This window comes from Bombus pascuorum, chromosome 1 (genome assembly GCF_905332965.1).
Source record: "Bombus pascuorum chromosome 1, iyBomPasc1.1, whole genome shotgun sequence".
Classification (NCBI taxonomy): domain Eukaryota; kingdom Metazoa; phylum Arthropoda; class Insecta; order Hymenoptera; family Apidae; genus Bombus; species Bombus pascuorum.
In genome coordinates, this window is record NC_083488.1 from 32420018 (window position 1) to 32443056 (window position 23039).

The 23039-nt window shown below is 41.1% G+C and overlaps 1 protein-coding gene across 6 annotated transcripts in view; it reads left to right on the plus strand.

The window, feature by feature from the left end:
* LOC132910452 (epidermal growth factor receptor) overlaps positions 1 to 23039 on the plus strand; it is a 179712-nt gene that overhangs the window by 131091 nt on the left and 25582 nt on the right. For 3 of the 6 annotated variants that reach the window (XM_060966173.1, XM_060966164.1, XM_060966155.1), the window contains one exon: positions 15988 to 16316. The exons of 2 other annotated variants lie outside the window; for them this stretch is intronic. In XM_060966173.1, the coding sequence (XP_060822156.1) occupies positions 16187 to 16316 (130 nt within the window). In that variant the 5' untranslated portion in view covers positions 15988 to 16186. Of the gene's footprint in view, positions 1 to 15733; positions 15791 to 15987; positions 16317 to 23039 lie in introns of those variants that run through there. One more of the 6 variants, XM_060966181.1, reaches the window with a different exon arrangement.

A 23039-nucleotide genomic window follows, 5' to 3' on the forward strand; every position in this document is an offset into this window, starting at 1 on the left:
TCGCGCTTTTTCTAGATTGAATCGTAGTTTTAACGCGATATCTCGCTCTCTTTACTACCCTACTCGTGTTTTTAGGTCTTGTTTTTACTTCGGGAGTACGTTTGATAGGCACCCATCTCGGCAAACTTTCCACGCGAACGTAGTTAATCATCGGATCAGGCTCGTTTGTCTGTTTAGTCACTGCTTTCCTCGTTACGATATCCCTCTGATTATCAACCTTCTGCAGATCAGGTTTTGCAGACTCGATGGAATTACGTTGCTGAGTTGGTAAAACGTCGATACTTGATTTGTCTTCTTTTCTTGCAGTCGCTTTTGCGTTCCCTCCCGTCGCAGTTACAGCAGACGTACGATCGTATTTTGATACATTCTTTGGAGTGTTACCCTTCTTCCTGATCTTCTTGAAAGAATCCTCGGAGGACCACCAGGGAATCACGTTCGAAGGTGTTCGATTTTTAGATATTCCTTCTTCTTCGTTCATCGTTGGCTGCTGAGGGCGATCATTCGATGGTACGTTCGGATTTGATGGTACGTTCGTGCTATTCTGAAAGATGGTCTTATTAGGATCCGCGTTCGAGGAAACACCGTCCATGGTGTTCGGAATTGTTTCTTCCTTGCGCGTGGAAGCGTGAATACCGCTCTCAGATAAAGTGTTTTCGATTTGTGACGCGACGTTTTCACACGTTTTAACATCGGAGACGTCCATGTACGTTGTTGTCATCGTTGGCTCACCTTTCGTCGCTAGATCGCCTTCCTTTGCTTTGCTCGTCGTTATTCCACTTTTTGGGATGTCCTGGCTGAAAAGATTCTGTGGTCTGTGAGGTTTTACAGGAGGCGCTGAAGGTGTGGGCGGCGTAGGCGTTACAGGTGAGGTTGGAGGTGACATACGAGGAGGATCCGTCTTCATCTCCGCGTTTCTAGGTTGTTGAAACCGTGGCTCGTTAAATTTCGCAGCAATCTGCAGGTTCAACACAGGTTTCGAGCTGGTCGATGTCGTGATGTTCCTCGAGTGCTCGGCTGCTGCCACGTTTTGACCCTTCGAAGGAATCCTGATCTCCACTTTGTCCACTGAACTGACGACATCCAATTTATCCGCTCTGGCAACGATGCTCTTCAACTCCGATACTGGCTTCCCGTTTATTGAAAATTCGATCTGCTTCACTGGTATTGTACTCTCGCTAATGGATATCTGCATGGAACCGAAATCAGTACGTACATTCGTATTACTCGTCTCGATCTTGTCAGTTCTGTTTCTCTTTGAGGAGATCACAACCGAGAGATGCTCTTTGTTGCTACCGGCCGTTTTTGTCGCCGTCTCATCCACGTTGATGGATACCACAGACTCATTTTGCGAAGGAGTCATCCTGAGCTCAATTTGTGGCTCCTTCACCGAATTCGTCGGCGTGATTCGCGAGGTATTCACAGGTTCTCGTTTCATGTAGTCTATCGTGGAACTCGAAGATTTATCGGTAGTTACAGTTTGCGAAGATGATCTTGTAGCGGGTGGTTTTGAAGCAGGAGGTTTTGAAGCAGGAGGTTTTGAACTAGGTGGTTTTGAACCCGGTGGTTTCGAACCAGGTGGTTTTAGAGGACCATGATTCCACGATGCTTGCACGGTACTTTGAGTTTCATCGTTCGATATATATTCGTTATCCTGTACTGTCGTGTTAGGTATCGCGTCAAAATTTGCGAGTTCGGTCGCGGTAGTGTTAACCGACACTTTTTCCAGCATCTCCTTTCTGTCTTTGATCTTCTTTTTGTGCGCGATCATCACCCTGTCCAACCAATAGGCACGCTCCTGCACCGACTGCAACATCCATTTGCTGCTCGAATCCGCCTTCTCGGTGATTCGTTGCAGATCCTTTATTATTTCGTCCATTTTCATTAACCAATTGTTTCGCTCCCGCGTTTTCGCCTCGTTTTTCTCGACTTCGGTTAAGGTTTCACTTCCACTAACGTTTTCACTTGCGTTGTTCGATGCAATCAGGCTTGGTTTCTTATTTGCCTCCTCGTCGCTCCTTACAACCATGGGAACTTGATTGAGCTTCGTGGACATATTACGTTTAGATATTTGAGTACCACCGTAGTTATCAACGCCAAGATTCATCGCGTTGCTGTATTTTTCTATCATTGACGCGTACGACAGAGATTTGTGAAGCTCGTTGCTGTGTCCTGCCGTGACGTCTCGACTCCTGTCATCGTATCGAAAATGAAAACGCGTCGCACAGGATGCGTTACTGAATTTAGCGTCTTGGCTGAAGGTATTTAAACCAACGTCTGAGATGTTCGTATTCCTAGTTTCTTTACGTTTTTTATTCCACTTTAAAGAGACTAAGGATGCGGTGCTAAACGGACTTCTATGGATCCCATTGATCATAACCGAACTCAGATTGTCCCTCAGTATCTCTGAACTACTCGAACCATACATTGTATCGTTGTAGCTGGCTATCATCTGCGCGTACGGACGAGGTTCTTTCTGAATCGGTCCTTTAATTTCTCTCGAAACATCCAAATGATTTGCCTTTTTCGTCAAATCTATCCGTTTCTCGATGTGTTCCCGAACGTTGCGTAGTTTACAACCACTGGATGGCCTCTTCACTTGAGACCTCGAGAATAGTGGTTTTCGAATACATATTTCCGAAGAAACTGCCCCCAGCGAAATCTTTTTGCCGCGTTGTTGCGTCGACACCGTTCCATTCCTTGTTTGTGGACAGTGCAAGTTCCTGAAGTCGCTGATCTTTCTGGTTCGCGATAGCAAAAGCGGTGGCATCTTCAATAAACAAACATCCGATTTCTGCCTTTTGCACATATGTTTGACATCTTGTTTCAGTGTCACAGTATCTTTGAACATAATTTATTAGAAGTTAGGATAATGAAGACGACGTTTAAACAAAGAGATATAAGAGGAAATAGAAAATCTTATTGAAAATTTTAATTATAATCATATATCGAGTGTAAATATTTTTTCGTGGACATATGAAAATTTGTATTATTGTACTTAAGAACATTCGAATATGTTTGAAAACCTGCAAAGATATTACAATAGGGAATAATTATTCTTATGGAATCTTACTGGATGGTATCCGACGAGGGACGTTAATACCAAGTACACATTTCAAACGATTCATTGTATAGGTATATAAACCGTGTAAACTAATTTCAATATTTTAAAATTCAGAATTCAGGTAGACGATTTTATACATAAATTTTTACTCGTAATTTTGACAACCAATCGAAAAAAAGAATGAAAGTTTTTGATATGATCTTTCTACCACTCGCGATATACCATGTTGAAATGTCAATCGGGTTATACGAAAAATCCAATCAAACAAAGGAATTTACATCTCGATTTTATTCGTCGAATCGCTTCAAGCGGTGAATTGATTAATGAATTATGTATACATTCATATTTCGTTAGCAAATTATTGTAGAGATATTCCTGTAATCTTTACGCAGGACAGCAGTTATATAACATTTTCAAATATAAAATAACAATTTCCAACAATATTTTTCATTTCGTAAACAACCATTTTCGAACGAACTTCGAAGATAATTGCTCTTTCGTAGAAATTAAAAATATTTCGGTCAGAAAACACAATCTCCCTTCGAAATAAAAAATATTTTAATTAAAAACTGCACGATACTCGTCCACATTAAACCTTCGACTTTCGATCGTAATTTTAAGTACTCGTACGTGCTTCTTTAAGTATTCGCGAAGATCGAGCATGCTGGCAATGCCTTTGTGCCACTGTACGCCGTAAGTAAACTTCGAAAAATGGTACTGGCGGCACTTTCAACTCAACGAAGGTTCGCGCGGTTAGATCGCAGGATAAGGATTTTCAGGATCGCTGCCGGCGTTAAAGTCACGCCGGCATCTTCGACGTGGCACAATGCAACGAATCGAAGTCCCCTCTATCTTCACGATCTTTCCTCCTCTTTTTTCTTTTCGTCGATGCTACGTAATCCATGATACGAATCGCGAAGAACGGTTGAAAACAATTGGAGCAATACATTGATTTTATATCCATTTGAAGATGTATCATAAAAGATGTAACTTAGAAAACACGAAGTTGGCACCCCGCTGGGGGTAGCCACCCACATGCTATATTTATTTTTATTTTATTTTTTTATTACCAATGAGATATAACACTTTACTAAGTGTCCTTCAGGACAAATTGTAAAAACCAAAATAAACTATAAAAAAAAATTTGAAGATGTTTCCATCTTAACATATTTTTTCTAGGAAGAGAAAATTGAGAAATTTGACCCCAGTGAAATTGTTTGATTAAAGCGTAGAGAAAAACGGTTCATGATCATGTTTTTTTTAATAGTTTATTTTGGTTTTTTTACAATTTGTCCTGAAGGACATTTGGTAAAGTATTATATCTTATTTATTGGGGGAAAAAAAATAAAAATAAAATATAGCATGGGGTGGCTACCCCCAGCGGGGTGCCATCTTCGTGTTTGCTAGGTTATATCTTTTATGTTCATGATCATGTGAAATTCTTTTGTGGAGGTATTTATGGATATTACGTATTTGGAAGAATTTGATATTTAAATATTTATTCAACATATAATTGTATAATGAGCTAGCGTAGGGAAAAATGTAGTTGTGTATCTACAGTTACACAAATAAATACAGTTGTGTGTACTAAAATACTTGGATTACGCGCAGAGGTGACATTGCAAATTTCTCTGACTCCTGCCAAACAATTCGCAAGCAGGAGGACAAACTGTGACTAACGTGAACGCATTTTAGGACCGTCTGAAAGTTATCTCAAAGTCAACTGATTCACACGTCGACGTAAAAATCCGCCGTCGAGATACATATTTACACTAGCCAGCGTAAAAATCATACGAAGAGATCTTCTCACGGATATCTCTCTTAATTCTAAACACCATCCTTTATTTTTCAAAATTGAATAGAGGTAAAACTATAATCCTCTTATGGCTCTACATATATTTTCCGATATAACCATCAATTTGCATTCTATTTGAAAATGTCAAACGTAAGATGCACCCGGAAAGGCAAAACCACTGATTGGTTCCGCGTATAATCTTACCTGCAGCGCAAACCACACGTTGATCGATCTTTCACGAAGTCCAGATGGCATTTCGACGTTGCTGATGCCATCGCTACGTTCTTAATAATTTGTTGCCAACTATACTGCATTCTCGAAAATATTAACAACATATTCAATTTATTACGGAATTTAACGAGATTTAGAATCGATTAAGAAAAAGGAAGAGTTGATTTCTGGAAGCTATTCGAGAGAATTTAGTATTGTTCTTTTTATAATTTAATTTTCCAAAGAATTATTATGTGGTTATTTCTGTCGGTCAAACATTTGTTGAATAATAACTGCCGCATTGATATATAAAATTATCGCAAAACAAATACGTCACGATGTAACGAATTCGGAATTTTTCTTTCGAGTTTCGTCAAGTTATTACTCTCGATAATTTTTGCAGCCAAGGCCCAAATATCAAATGTTGACATTTTGAAGTGTTTGCATTCCCCGTTGATAAGAACCTCTGTACAAGATCACAACGAACATCAAATTTATCGTAAATTGTTATCAGTAAAATATTCCATATTGTGCCAAAACGAACTGTACGCTCGTAACAGTTCCATATAAATAACGTAAATTCGATTTAATACAAAGATTCAAGCTAAAAAGACAAATTAAATATCTACCCTTTGCCTAAATTTCCTTGTTCACATTTAAACGCAAACTGATTCGTGTCGTAATAAATGTCTCATAATGAAAACGCGTCGCTTATTGTTTAAAATTCAGAAGATACTTAATGACTGGTAATGACGAAATTACTGGCTCGTCAAAATTGCAAAGATGACAATCGTACGCATACGCGCGAACGTGTAGTAATTAGCATGTCTTGATAAAAATCTGTTACGAAGAGGAAGGCAGTTTATATACCTCACGTGCGACGAAATAACAATAATTATTATCATTACGTTGCTTTATCACGTGCTACTTCACGAGTCGGGCAATAATTTCGGGCTACGAGTTCTTCCCTACAGGTGGTCAGAACGTTTGCTCATTTGACTAATTACCGGCCCTCGATCTGCTGTCCCTTCGTGATTCTTCACGGATCATCCCGAATTATTAAGCTTCACTCTGTGGTATTTACATGACTTACTGTTATGTACAGAACATTCTTCTTATACCGTTAATTAATATCGCTGAAAATGAAATACTACGCGTGTATTCTTCTTCTTTCTTTATATCTTATTCCTTGATAAGACAATACACAAAATTGCTTCGAACAACAGAAGACAAAGTACCTAAATTCTTGCAACTAGATACTCCGATCATTAGATCGCGATAATAAAATAAAAATTCAGACTCTGAGAGTAATTAACGATAACAGTCAACGATGTAGCATCGAATAAAAGAAGACAATTGATTTTTACAGTACAGTAATTTAATCTCCAATCACGAGTGGATTCCTTAATCGAGGCTTAGAGAGAATTCGTCAAAGCTTCCGAAACGTCGTTTACGAACGAAGCTTCGCGTGTCGATCAGCTATTATGGCACATTGGGAACAGGATCGAAACTGGCGGTCGAAGGTGCCGGGTCGGTTTCGCGAGCGGTGATTCTTGGAAATTCGAAAGTCTTCCAGCGAGATTGACCGGTTCTCGGGGAGATTCGCGGTGGCAGATACGTGCAACACGAAAGGCCACGGCGTTGCTTCGCCGTGAACGGGCAAAGTCACGATCTGGAGCTGCACGAGGTGCAGAGGTCGAACAGCGAGGAGCAACTCACTTCGTGCCTTGAAATTCTATCGTGCTGCATGGTCAGAGAGAACCAACCGGCGCAGCCTCTCCTCAAGACGAACGAGGCTGATCGTGAGCGGCGATCCACGAGAAGGTTTTCAGTGTTTCCTTTTCTTTATTTTCGTCGCTTTCCTTCGGCTACCTCGTGCCCAGCTCGATCTACTGAAAACCATCACGAAGTCACGAACATTATTAGCAAGTTGCGGACTCGACCCAGCCGCAAACCGGACCATTTCGCAAATAAGAAGCTTACGACGATTTAACGAACGTTTCACCGTTTCCACGAGCCGCGCTTTGCTTTCCGTATAGACGCGTATCCCTGCGGCTGCTAATTATACCCGACAATTTGCGTAACACGTGAATGTATAAAACCGATAAGATCAAACGACGGAGTTTTGTATCGGAAATCGTAGTAGAAACTGGTCGAAAGACGTCGAATATTGAAATCCCATTAAAAACATGGATTTCAAACTTCGTGTTTTCTTTAGCGGATCATAATCAAGCGCCGTTTAGATTCTACAATTTAATTTCAACAGCTAATCTAAACGTGATGCATATTTAAATTAGAAGCGTTTAGAAGAGACACGCTAATCAAGTTCTTATTGCCGGTACTTTTTGAGATACCAGGTTTGAATAATAATCAATGGTACTCTAATATTCAGTGTTAAATGTACAGTGACAAATTCGTACATGATTTGTACTGTTTGATCATACTTTAAAGCAGCTTCTCTCTTCCGCATCGATTAACACGGTGCATGTGCAAACCAACCAAAATTCCTCTTCCAAATCTTCCAAAGATAATTCCTTCAGCCGCAATTTGAATCTCGTTTCGCGCTAGGTTTCTATGCAAATTACGAGCTTGCGTTAGATTCAAATATCGAAATTCCTACGCAATTATCAGGATGTTAAACTGCCGATTGAAAAATATCCGATAGCAGCATGAGTCACGGCAATCTCGATTTAGCATAAATTGCATAACGCGCAATTGCTCCGTTGGGATTTGCATCGAAAGGGAAAATGGCCCAACGGTCTGACGATGGATCGCGATAGAAGGGGGAGGGTCGTGGGTCCGGTCGAGGTTCGCCTTTACGGCGTCTGATCATACAATCCCTGGCTACGAGAGCCGTAGAAGATAAAATGTTGAGCCATATACGGCCCAGTGGGAAAGTGAACCGGCGCTGGGACCACAGCGGTTCGCTCTCAGTTGGTTAAGCAGAGGCCGTTTTTGCCGGGACAACACAGGCCGACGGCGGCAACTGTGCCGTGTTCTAAATCAAAGCTCGTTCGCGAGCAGATACCACGAAAGACGTGTAGAGAAAAGAAAGAGAAAGAGGTAAAAGGGTTCTGTGTGATGGGGCCAGTCGAGCTACGGGGGAGGTGGAGACGGTACCTTGGAACGTATCTCAGATTGGGCATCCTCGAGATACCTTAACGTATCCTCTCGTTGGTCCGAATGCATCGAAATCGCGCTCACGTTCGGCTTTACCGTTACACCGCGTTTATTCCTCCTCTTTTTCTTCGTGCACGATACTGTTCCCCTCGTCCGCCTCCCTGTTTGTCTTCTTCTTCCCCTTTTTCCCAGCCCGAGTCTTTATTCTTCTTCATCATCTTCGTCGCCGTCTGTTATTCGCCTCTCCTTAATTTTTTCCGACCGTTCTTCTGGCCCGCGTGCTCCCTCTTCTTCGGTCAATTATCGCTGAGTCTCGGAGCTTGATTGACGATCGATTCGACTCCCTTTGACCGGCACAATCCATTTCGTCGCACACCTGGGTGGGGTTCCCGCGTGTCGCGTTTCGGCCTGCCGCCACTCTCTCTCTTCTCTCTCTCTCTCTCTCTCTTGCCGTCTCCTCTTCCAGGACTATTCCAAGACCCCGTAGGACTCGATTCTTCTCCCGTTGTTCCGTTTATCACAGCTCCGTAATCAGACTTCTTCTACGAAAGATAGATAACACGCGCTTGCGAGTAGTGCATGTTAAAGTAATGCTGACGAAAGGGCTGACAGCAAAATGTGGCGGAGAGAAAAAGGGGAATTGTACCGTTAGCTCTGGCACGTACAGTTTACGGAGAGATTCTAACGCGGTAGAAGTTGCTGCCATATTTCATCCGGCACTTTTCTACCTTTTCTCTTTGTTTTCTCCGCACGAGAGCTGACTCTCCCCCAACGACGTGTGTCCTGCGCGATCCCTCGTTACGATAAATCATGCACGCGATATGCTCACGAAGAAATATTACACGCGGGTAAATAACGTTAATTTATGTTAATCGCTCGGCCGTACTTCACGCTCGTTTATTGCCACGACTGGCGCCGCAAACCCTGTCCGCTCGACGTTTCGACAAACGTCACGGTGCACCCTCGGGATTCCACGCTCTCGATCCATTAACAACGATCCACGGACGACGAAATCGGTGCGCGGAATTTTTTGCGATAATCGAGGTAACCGTGTCACCAACCTAACCAACAGCCCGATATATTGGATACTCAAGGTCACTTTTAAACATTTCCAAACAGGCTTTTACAAACAGTCAAGTTGATTGAATTTTTACAGACGCATAAACGTTAATATTATAGGCGTAAGTTCGATAAATTTTTACAGACGTACGATGTCGAGTAGACATTGATGCTTTAAGATCAGGATTTATCATAATTGAGACAAAAATATGTAATTTTACCATTCCTTTGTTTGTATGAATAAGAGAAAGTTTAAAATAAATATGATATAACACGATAGCACAAAAGCGGAAATATCTTCTGAAAGTTAAATTTATATTGTTACAAAACTTCCAATATCCACCCCAAAATTCATTCTGTAAAAAATTTAACAAGAAGTTTCAACCATTTCAACGATCTCTCACTTCCGTCATAGTCCTTCACTCGCACCATCTTCCAATTCACGGAACGCTAATTTAACAAATAATTCCTATAAACATCGACATATTTTACGCGACGAACATCGCAATACCGTGACTTTGATCGCGTTTGCTGGTCGATCGCGAACTCCTCGGATGGCTGTTGTTCACTGGGTACAGCCCCCGCAACCATTGTCGTACAGACGTTACACAGCGTGGAGGACAGTGGATCGAGAGGACCAAGGGAGAGAAAGCGAGTGTCGAAGCCTTCACCCGCATACAAATTGATCCTTTTTGCCGGTGCTGCGTCGCGTCTGGGGCGGCAGCTAGCGTGTCCGGTGTGGCTGGCCACCGAAAAACCGGCCTGGACACGGGTACAAGGGGGTTTGTCGCGTTTTGTGGAAACAATCAGCAGGTTGTCGCGAAACAAGGATATGAATGCATAAGCAGCGCAGTTAACACGGTTGCTCGCCGTGTTCCCCAGCCCTTTTTTTGCCACGATTTCTCCCTCAAAAGATGCCGCTTTTATGCTCTCGGCAGGGCTGCCTCTCGCAGGAGAGGGAAGAAAGACGAGGGACAAGGTCCAGGCTTTAGATAAAGCAGGATGCCGGAGGCCCGAGGAGCAGCCTCGAGAAACATAGGTGGACGACTTGCGTCGATAAATACAACCGACGTTGTCCGTATGCCGGACCCTGGTCTACCTCGATTCTTCTTTCCTTTTTTCTTTCTTTCCTTCTCTTTTTCTTCTTCTTTTTGTCTTCCTTCCTTTCTTTTCTTTTCTTACTCTCGTCGTCATTTTGCGAACTCTGCTCCGGCATTCGCGGCACCGCGTTCGACTAAGCTTCTCTTGGCATTCTTCCCTCCGTGGTTCGCCACTTGAAGAAAATTCCAAAGTTTTTATTCGTAAAAGACACGACTTCCTTCCTTCTTCTCTGCCAAGCCTTCAGAAGCGTATTTTCGTCGCCTACGCCCTTTCCAGCTTATCGTCGTTTATTATCGAGCCAAGCGACGCGCGACAGCTTGCATCCATTTGTCAATAGCGCTGATTCTGATCCATACTTTCGAGAGAGTCGATACGGAGACTCGATTTTGCAATTTGCTCGCTGATATTAGGTGGTTACATATATCGTGTCCATCTTATAACGTCCATCTATGCCTTGCATTGTGCTTTCTTTATAAAAATCTTCGGATTTATCGTCGAAACAAGAAACTGTTGAATTTTTCACGGTCTCAGTACCATTTAATCTTTTGTTCGAATCGAAAGCATTTGATTCTTATCTCCTTTAAAGCCGTGCTAGCGTGATTTATATCAACCTCTACAGCGTTCTTATCACAGAACTGCAATCAGAATTCGTACAATAACCTAATATTTAGAAAAAAAAAATACAAGTTTGGAATTGAAATTGCGAAACGAAATTGAAGTTTATCTGAGAACGAGAAGGAGTAAATTTCTTCGATGAGAAATTCCGCCGTGCAATATTGCAGGAACTCAAGGTTTATTTATCTTACGATATCTTTATTTTGGCAAGTCTGCGAACCACACCACACCTCTTAATCTCTTCTCGTTGATATTAATAAAACGACTGTACTGGATGACACTAGTTTGCAAACAGTCGACACCACGATGTATCGCGAATCTGACAGACTGCGACGTTCGTCAACGTTTCATTTATTTTGCCTTCGTGACACGACGAATTAAAACGCTTAGAATATTTGTAATTTAATACACTCTACACCGATAATTAGTCCAAAAGAGTCATTACATTTTAAGATAATAAGTTATTATTTTATTCTGAAATAAATTATGAAAATATGTTTTGTCAATTTGTATAGGCTGTCACTAATTTTAGCTCCTTGTTGATCATTGTCAACTATTGATCTATAAAACTCATTAATTTACGTTGCGTGATACGGTATATTTGCTTTTGATAGCCAACAAGGTTTAATGTTCTTTTCTATCTCGAAAGATATGAGGAGCGTGTTTCGCGCAACCTTCTGCAGTAACCAGTTAAACCGCCTCGTTAACCAAGCAATTTCTCGCGCGCAGAACAGAAATATCAAAATTCGGGACGTGTATATCAAAGCTTTTTCTCTTTCGAGTAATTACAAGAGAAAGGCCCGCGATATCGTGATACACGACCATGACGACAACGTGCATTTCCATTTGCCTGGCTCAACGTATATAACAGCGGAATCGAGACTCTGAGGACAAACGAACGAGACCATGGGCGACACACCCCGTTGATTAGTCACCATGGCAAGGATCGACGTGTCAATTCGGTCGATACAATAATGACAAATGCATTTTGCTCGATTTCATCGAGAAAAATTTCGCTCGGTCGATTCTGTCGATGTCAACGGATGATAATGGCGATCAGACGTGTCGAATGGAGCAACGCTGAATTTTATTCCAACAGGAGATAACAAATAACCAACGTTAATTATGTTCGAGTGGAAACTTTACGACTTCTTTCTTGTAAACGATACACGAAGGTGTGTTTCTGCATAGTTACTGGGTTATGTACATATGTTATACGTGTTCGCCATTGTGTACAAACAATCGAAGAACGTAACTTGAAACATTAAACAAACGATCCGAAAATATAAACAAATAGTCCGATAAGCAAACAAATCGATGTATAAAGTCGGTGATACGAATAAACAAGTGGAGAAAGTAAACAGTCGACTTGAAGATATAAATACAGAAATTGTAATCAAATAGAGAGGAGCAGATAAACAAACCGGAATTGTAAATAATAAATTGAATCGTTGCATAAGTATGAAACGACTTTAACAATCTTTCAATACACAACAATCTTCAAAGAAATTTTTTCAAGTAAATCTAAGTAGAAAGTATCTAATCATATTCTTCGTAAATAACGAAGTGATAATTGACTGATAAACAGTTTTATAATTATAAATAAAATGTAATTGTAAAATGTCTTGTACGCTATTAAAAGATTAAAATACACGCAAACTGGAAGCATGGCCGAAATTGCAAGTATGAATCAGCAGAATACTGATCGTCTAGGAGCATAATTGCGAAACTTTCTCTTCCTTCTCTCGACTTAGTCAAAAAAACTCGTCGTTACAAATACGCATTATCCTGCATCTTGTTCACCAGCAAGTTTCTAACTCTCGTTGCTAATGAAACGATCCAACTTGTATATAGTACGTGAAGTGTAACCCTTTCGACGTGGCCAATAAGAACAAGAACACCTCGGATTTCTACTTCAGTTTCTGAATAGCCCTAAACGAAGGAGGTGCCCTAAAAAGGGACCAACGAGTCTATCCAATAAGCCCTGCATTCAGTTGGAAAGTTTCTGAAAGAGGTGCAAACAATGGTACGTGGCGCTGTATAATGGCACCGAAACAGTCGAGGTTCAACGAACGATCAATCAAAATGCGCTCGAACTCATTAACAATCGGGACAAAACGTGCAATTAGCCGCTAATAACGTGTCCGACTATTAACCAGAGTTACCCTGTCAACCGGAACGTACGGACAAAACCGGTTCGTTTCTCGTGATTTGTTCGCACGATTTTTGACAAAATGAGCACGCATTGGCAAATCGAACAGTATCGCCGTGAACGTGGTGAGAAAACATTTTAAAAAAAGATCACGCAGATCTTGTTACAGTATTAATCCAATGGACGTGTACAGGAGTTCTTAATCCTTTCTCGATGTGACGTACTGTGGCGGTTATTTCGAAATGATTCTACGAGGTCACAGTAACGTACTATGCGAAGGCTGATAAGCTTGTTTTATATATAAAAAAAAAAAAAAAACAGTTTCGGAGAAATATCTTAAAATAAGAGGGAATAACATTGTTAATGAGTAACATGGTTTCGTAAGGACGAAACTGGCGCAGGACTTAATAGATCTTGAAAGCTAGGCGATCGCAGATGTCTGATTGATACGATCCGCTTTCACGAGCCTATGAGTAAGGTTTCTAGGAGAGTATTGCTCGATAAACGGCTATTCTACTTTGTAACTGCAAACAATTTATAACCTTCCACCGCTATTGTTGCGTATAATGAAATAGGAGAAATAAAATTGAATACGACAAATATTCGAGAAGTAAACGTCCTTGGTCTATGAAATTGATCGAACTCCTTCACAGTATAACACAAATATAGTCCAGCAAATTTCACATCTCCAACGTTGTATTTAGATTTTTCTACACCTATGGGAGATTTAATGATGCAAGAGTGCATAGAATATACAAAATATGCAAGAATACATAAAGTGTCCAAAATTCGGTATTCTTTATGATACATAGTAGATGAACAAGTTTGTGCTTAGTTAGCTCTTCCTCTTTTAGTCACACTCATATTACTAATTTCCATCTGTAATCTGCTTATCATACTGCGCTGTCAGAGGATCGTCTAACTGTCGCGTACTTATCAAGAATGCCAATACGAATAGGTAGCACAACGATCTAGATCCTGAACCAGGATTTTCAGTTGGCTCCCGGATGACACTGATAAATTTAAATATTCACGCTAGTTTAACCAAACGTGTCTCGAGCCCTCAGCTTCGAAGACGTCCCACGTCTTTCTCACCGGCAGACAGCCTGGTACCACGACGACAGTCGCTTCTATGAGCGAGAGGGACAAAGATGGGAAACTAGTTAGAAAGGGGAGAGCCGAGAGAAAGAAGCTCGTGCAAGAAACGAAGAGCAAGGGAATAAGCGAAGACGAAGAGCGCGGAATGCTCGACAATCACGATCGACACGATCGAACGGCCGCTCATCGACTTCGAGATTGAACGACTGAACCGTAGTCGGGCAGCGGAGGATCGTAATTAATAGAAGAGCGACAGAAAGGGGTGAGAGTGACCAAGACGAGACTGGTGGTAATCAGGCTGCTACTTGGAAGGGAGGACTCGACGAAACCCTAGTCGACGTCATTTGTTTAAGTTGATCGTTGGCCGTCACGGCCGAATAAGGCAACCCGTGTTCGCCACTCTGCGGGGAGTGCGAAAGAACAAAGAAGGAGCCGTGAGAGGGCCTCCGGGATAAGATCGTGTCACGGCCAGGAGGAAGATGAAGAAAGAGAGAAATAAAGGGAGAGAAAAGGGCGAGGGAAGAGCAGACACCTGCTGTTCGTTGCATTGTCTCTCTTTTCTCTCGTCTTCTGCTCTCCTTGTCCTCTGTTCTTCGTCCTTGTTCCTCTTCGTCACGTTCTCGTTTCTTCTTCTTCTTCTTCTTCTTCTTCTTTCGATCTGTTCGAAACAATCCACGAGACCTTTGGCGCGGAAGGGAAAGAAGGCGAGCCCTTTGGCCGAGGCGACGACAAAACAATTGCCGGCGTAAAAGGCGAATAGACGTTTTTTCGCGATCGGTGTGCTCTATTTCCAAATCGAGGTACGCTGCCCGAGTATGGGAATCGATGCTGATCATACGGTGTCCTGGGAAGCTGAATACTCTCGGGAAAAATCACGCGAATATGTCGCGTCGGACAATACCACTTTATGTGTTAAATTTGTTCGTGAGAACAAATGTGCCGATTCGTTCGAGTGTCTTGAGCTTAATTCATTTAAATATTACCTAACGACTCTAAGTTTTAGTCAAATATGTAAAGATGTGTTTAGGTTCAAGATAAAAATCGCTGTGTGGAGGACGATTAAACGTGTTGGTTATATAGCGATGAGACGAGTTGATACTTAGTGTAGTCAATATATTTAAAGCTGTTCGCAGTACAGAGTTAGTCGTCGTTCGCTAAGTGTTGCTTGATATGCGTATACAAGGTAGTGCGTACGTTCGTTCGATATAAGAACGCTCTATAATAACTAACTCATTGTCTTTACGATCGTGTTTGTTTATTTATACTGGTCGGGGGAGTTCTGAAAAGTTTAAATTCGACTTCGGTTGACGATTGCGCATAGCGGCTGTATAGTTTTGTCCGGAGTTTGTTTATTATTACATTTTGTATATCATAACGGTGTTAATCCTCCGAGGCAAAACAACGTGATTCGCATTGTCCTATGACTCTTGTGCCGCTACAGTTGATACTATAAATATTCTATTATTATCATTTTTCTATCATTTCTCCAACGAAGGGTGGACAAACATTTTAGCAAAGAGCCAAATGAAAAGACTTTTCGCTCTCGTGTGACAACGCGTGATTGTAGCTTTGAATAAACGTACTAAAAATAGTAAAACTACGATATCTGGCTAAATTTCTACCAAAAACACTAAACTTGATACGGTACCAAACATTAAAAAGTTATTATATTCTTAAATAAAGAAACCAGAAATTCGGGATATGATAATCCCGTGAATTTTTCTGAATAGGATATAGAATTTCGAAAACTCTAATGGTGAATTATTCGTATTACAGACGTGAAACGGTCCCGTGACACAAACCATGCAAGTAACGCGGTGAAGAGACAGCGATGGCAGCAGCGGAAACGCTTCTTCGAGACTCTTCCGATATTCTCCTTGTTCGTGACAGTCGAAGAGAGCACGAAGAAGTGGGAATCATTGTCGAGATCACCTTGGCAAGGTCCATGGGTTCGTAAAGGGCATGAAAGCTCATCATGTTTGAATACCGACACGGGCCACGAACGCTGTCGACCTGCAAATTCCTCGGCGTGACTTTTCTTCTAGTGATCGCCGGTAGCTACAATGTGTCAGCGGATCTCAGCTCCGAATTTGTCAAAGGAAAAAGTGAGTTGTCCTTTTCCCAAACATCGTCTAAACCTTTTGCGATTTTCATATTATTGGTATAAAAAAGTTATTTTATATATATATATATATATACTAATTTTAACGAGATTTAAATGTCAATTAACGTAATACTGACTGCGATGGTACGAAAGTAATTTGTATAAATGTGTAACTAATTTGATATTAGTTACTAGCTATAGCTATGTTTTTTCATGTTTTAAATTTTTGACATTTGTAGTGAAAAGTAAATTCGTTTAAATAAATTATAGACACAAAACCGATAACGTTCGAATAAAATTTAGCGATGTAAAAGTTGCAAATATGTGCGCAGAAAATATGTTTACAGAATCGTAACAGTAGAATTGAAATAGACGATACGAAACATAATTTATACAAAGTGCTTTCATCGTTCCATGAAAATGAAATATTCTCTAACTCTCCCAAAGTTACGTTACTTGACCTTTTTAAAGTATTCATAACCGAAAGATTAGAAAATACTTTTCTCAGAAAATGTCTCGTCCTTAAACATTTTTAATCTTTCGACTATATTCGTACAAGACGCATTAGAACCATTACGAACGTCAAATATTAGCCTGGGAACATCGATCGTACCGTTCAACTAGCACGAACCAGTACGAAGACACGCGTACACCGCGTTACGATACCTTTCAGATTGAATCCTAATGGAGAACTCTTCCTGGTCGCGTGTACATCATTGAGGCCGCCTAGAAAAGTAGAAAGTAAAGTTGCGCCAGGTTTTACGACCGCGTGGGTGGCTGCTCGATCGGTCGAAGGGTTCCTTTTACTCGAAGTACCTGGAAAGTACCGTTCTTCCCACTCGAGCAGAAGGAAACTCTTTAAATCCCGCCTCGTTCTAGCACGAGCTCCGCTAGGAAATATTTACGCTGCTTTTGGGAACGCGCGTGTAGGTGCACCGGCGCGTGTAACAACGAGATTCCTCTTGATTCCTGGCGATATCGATGCTTGACCCACATCGCCGTGTGCCTGCTTCGTCTTGGCAAGAAGACCTTTCCCGTTTACTTTTATTACGTCCCTAGTTATTACCGGTGCACACTTTTCTGGACCACACGCGTGATCCTCTTCTCGTGATATACGACCGAACTTCAACATTGTACGCGTCGACGCGCCTTCGACTTTCAAGATGCTTTGTATTTCGGAGAACGGCTCGTAGAAAGATCGTTGGCTAACGTACGAATGAAATATCTTGCTTGTCAGTGAGTTGCAATCAAGATGTGGTTTGGTAAAGTTCAAGTTGTCTCTTGCGAAGATGAAAGAGCGAGCAAGATTTTGGAGAAAGAAGCGAAGAAGTGCGAGCGTACATCCTTTATTCTATCATCGTTGTGACAGTACACTTAAACATACGAATTTCCCTGTTACATATCGTAACAAATTTGAATAGAATTCCTCTTTCAAAATACATTAACGATTAACAATATAATTATCTAGTTTATCTATCTCTTTTTAATATACGATACGGGCTAACGGAGCCAAAACACGTTTTCTCTACTTAACGCCGTAATTAGATAAGTGTCAGCGAATTAGCGGGTGGAAAGCAATAAATAGCGATTTCCTTCGAACGTATCGAATGCTCGAGTTAAAAAGGGGTCCATGCTCGGAACCTAAAGACGCGACTCGTCAGGCAGATAACCACCCAAGATTCCACGGTGTGCCGCAATTTCGAGAGATATCACCTAAAGTGGTCTCCATAAAGGTTTCCATTAACGTGATAAGGGGAGGTTGATACGTTCGTGGCCATTAGGGGACTGTAACCTACGTGGTGTCGCCGGTGTGCAGACACTCTTCATGATTTTCTTCTATCATTTTTTATTTCGTCCGAGAAAATACATTCGACACGTTATTGCCGTACGATATTCGAGAGACAGGCGACATTTTTCTTCGCCAAATTATACTCCGTGCCGAGTTAATCGTTGCACTTTATCGCTGTGAGCTTTTAGCGTGAATCGCAGCTGGAAATGAAGCGCCAATTAACATGGCGCATTCGGCACGCCCGTCCTCACTGAACACTGTGGGAATACATAGATTTTACCAGGCAAATTGAAATGTTTGCAGCGACCGCAGCGATGAGTTATCACATAACTTGTCAAATTTGCCTCGTCTTATGAACCGAAAGAGTTATTTAATCGAAGTTTCGTGTTGTTTATCACGTGGAATTCGGAGAGTTCTTTTTTGGAATGCGGAGCCACTTTTATACCGTGTGGAAAATTATTCGGTCGTGAGGATTTATCTCAATACATCGAAGGATTGTCAAACTTTAATTTCTTTCTCATTTATTTTATTATTTTGACATTTGAGATTTTTAGCATTTCTTATCGCACGTAAGTGTTCCGTTGAAAATAAATTTCCATGAAATTTATTTTTTTCAATACATTTTACTTTAGTTTATCAGAGTACATTTCTTTTTATTACTAACTTTCGTCCTGTTCCTATTTGTTTTATTTTCTGCATCTTACTTTTCTGTTTCGTTAATTTTCTGTCTTTTGACAAATAAAATATCAGTACTTAGATATACTTCAATCATCGGAGTAACTGGATTTTAAAATTGCTCTTCCACGAAAGGCAGGAAACGTGGCATATTATGCGTTCCATCTGTGCCGTTCAAATAATAACGTGTTATTCCAGAAATTTACTAAATACAGGGATATTTTTCAATATCTTTATTCTCATCCCATTTAACAATTTACATTAAAATTAACAATATAACGATATATCGTCAAAAACCACATATCCAATACTTTCTCAACTCGCATCCCATATTCAGCACTAATGACATGGTTATAACGAGTACAAACGACGGACGTCGTACGGTCCTTTCCTCCCTTGTTTCCTTTCTCAGTCTCCGTGAATGCAATTTTCGAGTTAACGAAGACATCGTTTTGGACATTCGGTAAAAAGCAGTCGCGGTCACGCCGATCGGAAATAAGTTTTTGCGAAACGGGACCGATCTCGTGCGCTTTCAGTCACGTTCGCTTTTGCATTAACGAAATTCGTGACTGGGTTTTTTTTTTTACGGAGGCGGTCGGTCTTTGATCAGAACGCATTAATTCTATCAGCTCGAGCCATGGCTTTCCCTTTAAGTAGGCGCCTGATACGCCGTCGATCTTCCGGATTACCCATGTTAAAGACGCGTATCGTTTCTCGAAAGAAGAAACATGTGTTCGCTAACGACACCGCTACCACACTGTGTATTATAATCGTACAGCTATCGAGAGCCGAGCTCAGGCTTGGTATGTACTCGGATTTACATCCTTTATATCTCCCGATTTATGGCTTCTACTCGTCGGCTACAAGCTGCCGTGAACTAACCATTAGAATTTTGTAAAACGAGATAAATTTTGTCGCGTCTTTTATTGCGCACGTTGTGGAATAACTCGTTTGAGTTCGTGCCTTTATAGAGTTGTGATGGCTGATGTGTAGAATGGAATTGATAAGGCTTACGAACGCCGCATATTTGATTTGTTTTTCGAAAGCTCTCTGTCTAATGAAGAAGTTATTGGCACTGGATCTTTGAAAGTTTGGTACTCGAAACGAATGAATTTCGAGGTTCGCGAACATTACAGACGAAAAACGAATATTGCTTCTAATAAGGAAGTTATTGAAAGAACTTTAATATGGGATAAAGTATCTAATTTGAAAGATTCTACCATTGATAACATCTATGGAGGCTGAAGGAAGAGGAAGAAAAATATCTTAATAAGAACGTTTGTGTGACTGAATTTTTAGAATTATTTTAGTATAGTAAAAAAGTAACGGATTTTAAAGATTTAATTATTTTTCTCCTCGTACGTTTAATCGATTAAATTTTTCACCTACAATATTCTCGACATATTTTCAACATCCCACGTGTATTATCACCGAACTTAAGTTTTTAATATTCCTTATATTAAATTTATCGTTATTATGGTACGACGTCTAAACATGTAAGATACTCCTCTCAACATTTTCTTCTTCCTACGCTTTTAAATCGTCCTCTTCATTTATCAATTATTATCAACTTCATCGTATTTTAGCCACTCGCGTTTTCAACCGTCTTAGTTTAGCGAACTAATGTTGCAATAACCGAGAAGGAGGACATGGTGGTAGGATAAACGCGATGCAAGATCACCTCGTGTGCAATGTTCGCTACGGTGGACAACAACTCCATCAACGTGTATGTGCAGGATCGGAAAGGGACATCTGGGAGGCATGCCTTAATTGACCGCTCGGAATATTGACGAGATCCCAGAGACGGATTGAGACGTTGAATTTCCGAGGGACGTTCGCTTTTTTTGCCTCCCCATGAAATATGACCGTTCAATATGCTAGGCAGATATTTATGTACTCGTGGGATTGCGCCTGACGTAGGGGTTCGAAAGAGATCGGGACAGGTTCGGAGACAGTAGAAAGCGTTCCTTTTATTTTTTCCCTTCGTTTTTCTACCATCTTCGTGCAGGGATTCCAAAGGATGTCTCATTGTTTGTTCGTTTGCTCGTGTTTGCAACAAAGTTGCAGAAGCACCACGTTCTTTCATGCGGGAGAGTAGATGGTTAATTACGGTGTTTGTAAAAATTGTCAAGACGTATCCTATTACATATGACCGGCAGTGTATGTATGAATTGTCATACTAATCAACTCTGTAAATTGAAAGGCAGAGAAAAATGACCATAACAAACACTGTTTTCTCTTTAATTTTTTCAAAAGTCTCAAAGTAACCAGACATTACGAAATTACAGACATTCCAACCGTAAACTTCGAACAAACGTCAAGAACGGATCGAATGTTAAAGTACGAACTTAAGAAAATTTCTAATATAATCGCAATTTGTATTTTATAACCATTACGTAAGCCTCGATGTAAAGACTATAAAAGAACATAATAAAATTACAAATTCTAATCTACGCTATTCGGGAACCAGGATCATCGAATTCTTTCATAACTAAATACGAAAGAAATGATGAAAGAAATTCCTATTAATCTTTCCTTAATAAGGAAGAAAATCCTATTAATACTTGATAACAAGAAAGATCCTTTTACATTAAAGCTGGATAAATTTTCTCATAGGCTCTACGGCCAGTTTTTCTCGTCTATCCAAAGCGGTAATTCGACCATCTGGACTATCGTATCGTCAACGAACAACCGGTCAAGTTGGTTGCCCGTAAGTAACCCGCGTATCGGGGTTCCGACTGCCCGACAGAAATACCAAACGCCTCACGAACGTAATAAATGCCGGTGGTAATCGCTGTTAAACTTCGTCCGGCATCGAACGTCTCAGCCAACCATCACATAAATGCCATTCAAAGTTTAATCGCGTCGATTACAGGATCGAGATATTTCTGTTCACGGTAATAAACGTCGCGACCACGAGGTTACTTCTCTATTATTTAACCGTCCGAGACCGATCGTCGTCTCCGAGTCATTTGACCGGTACGGTGACACGTGCAGATCGACAAAGAATTCACTAATTGAATCGCCACGCGTTGAAAGCGCGCGTTCGTTGCGCAAACTATTCTATAAAATCGATTCAATTAAAAGTGAATTCCACGTGCCCCAGATGAGAGGCGAGTCCTATTAATCATTTTCGCTCGATCCCTTTCGCAATTCTCCTGAGGGGGTAAACAAGGCGCGCCAATGGACAGGCCCTAGGGACGATGGTAACAGGTGCTTCCACAGGTGCGTACTAATAATGGGTAAAATGGCCCATTCGTTACGCGTCACGATTCATGGCTCGTTTCCTTTTCCTTCTTAAATAGGCCGCGTGTCAGCGACTCGATTCGTTCAAGTAACGATATTGTTTTTGCCTTGCTGGCAGAATTGCGGAGAAGTATGATTGTTAGGGATCGGCTTCTTAAAAGGAGTTTCCTTTTAGAAGATAGTGGAAATGAGTTAATGAAGTTGTTTTTCTGAGGCATTTACTCGAGCCTCTTGGTATACATACAGTAAAATGATTAGTTTCTTATGATTTGTAAGGAATTCAAGCAGTAGAGAATTTTTTGCTAGATACGATCTTTAACTCTAACTCACGCACATTGTAGTTTAATTCGCTGAAACCAGGAAGAGCAAATAATAAACATCGTTACCACTACAATTCGCACATTTACGTTCAGTTAATTATCAAGTACTGCCACTAAAACCTTTTAATATTATACTCCTCCTATCGATGCTAATCAACTGCTACTGCAAAGAATAAATTTAATTACGATATACGTATACCATGAATTAGTTCCATTTCAGTCTAACGTATCTTCCATAGCGTCACAACAGAACAATCGTCCTTCGATATACGGATTCAGCATAGAACGATTCTCGTTTAGATCTCGACTAGATAAACGGAACGACCCACTGCGAAATGATCTATCTTTCCCATGGCAATAGAACGTCTGGCGATCTCCCGTGAAGAGCATTCGCGAAGAATAGATCGTTCTGATCGGGTCGAAAGGTGGGGCGGTCGGAAAGTCGGGCCGACACCTCGGCTGCTTCGCGGTTGCCTGACCATTTGATGGATGGCGAACAGCAGCCGTTCTCCATTAGGGTTCCTACAGGTCTAGCTACGAAAATGGGTGGGTGGACGGCGGCGAGGGTGAGAGGCAAGAGTAGGTGGATTTTTCATCGATGGCGAATCGAGAAGAGCCATAAAGAGATTGAGCGAGCGAAGGGGAAATGGATACGAGTAAGTCGGCTTGGTGCGTCGTGAAACATTCCTCGAGC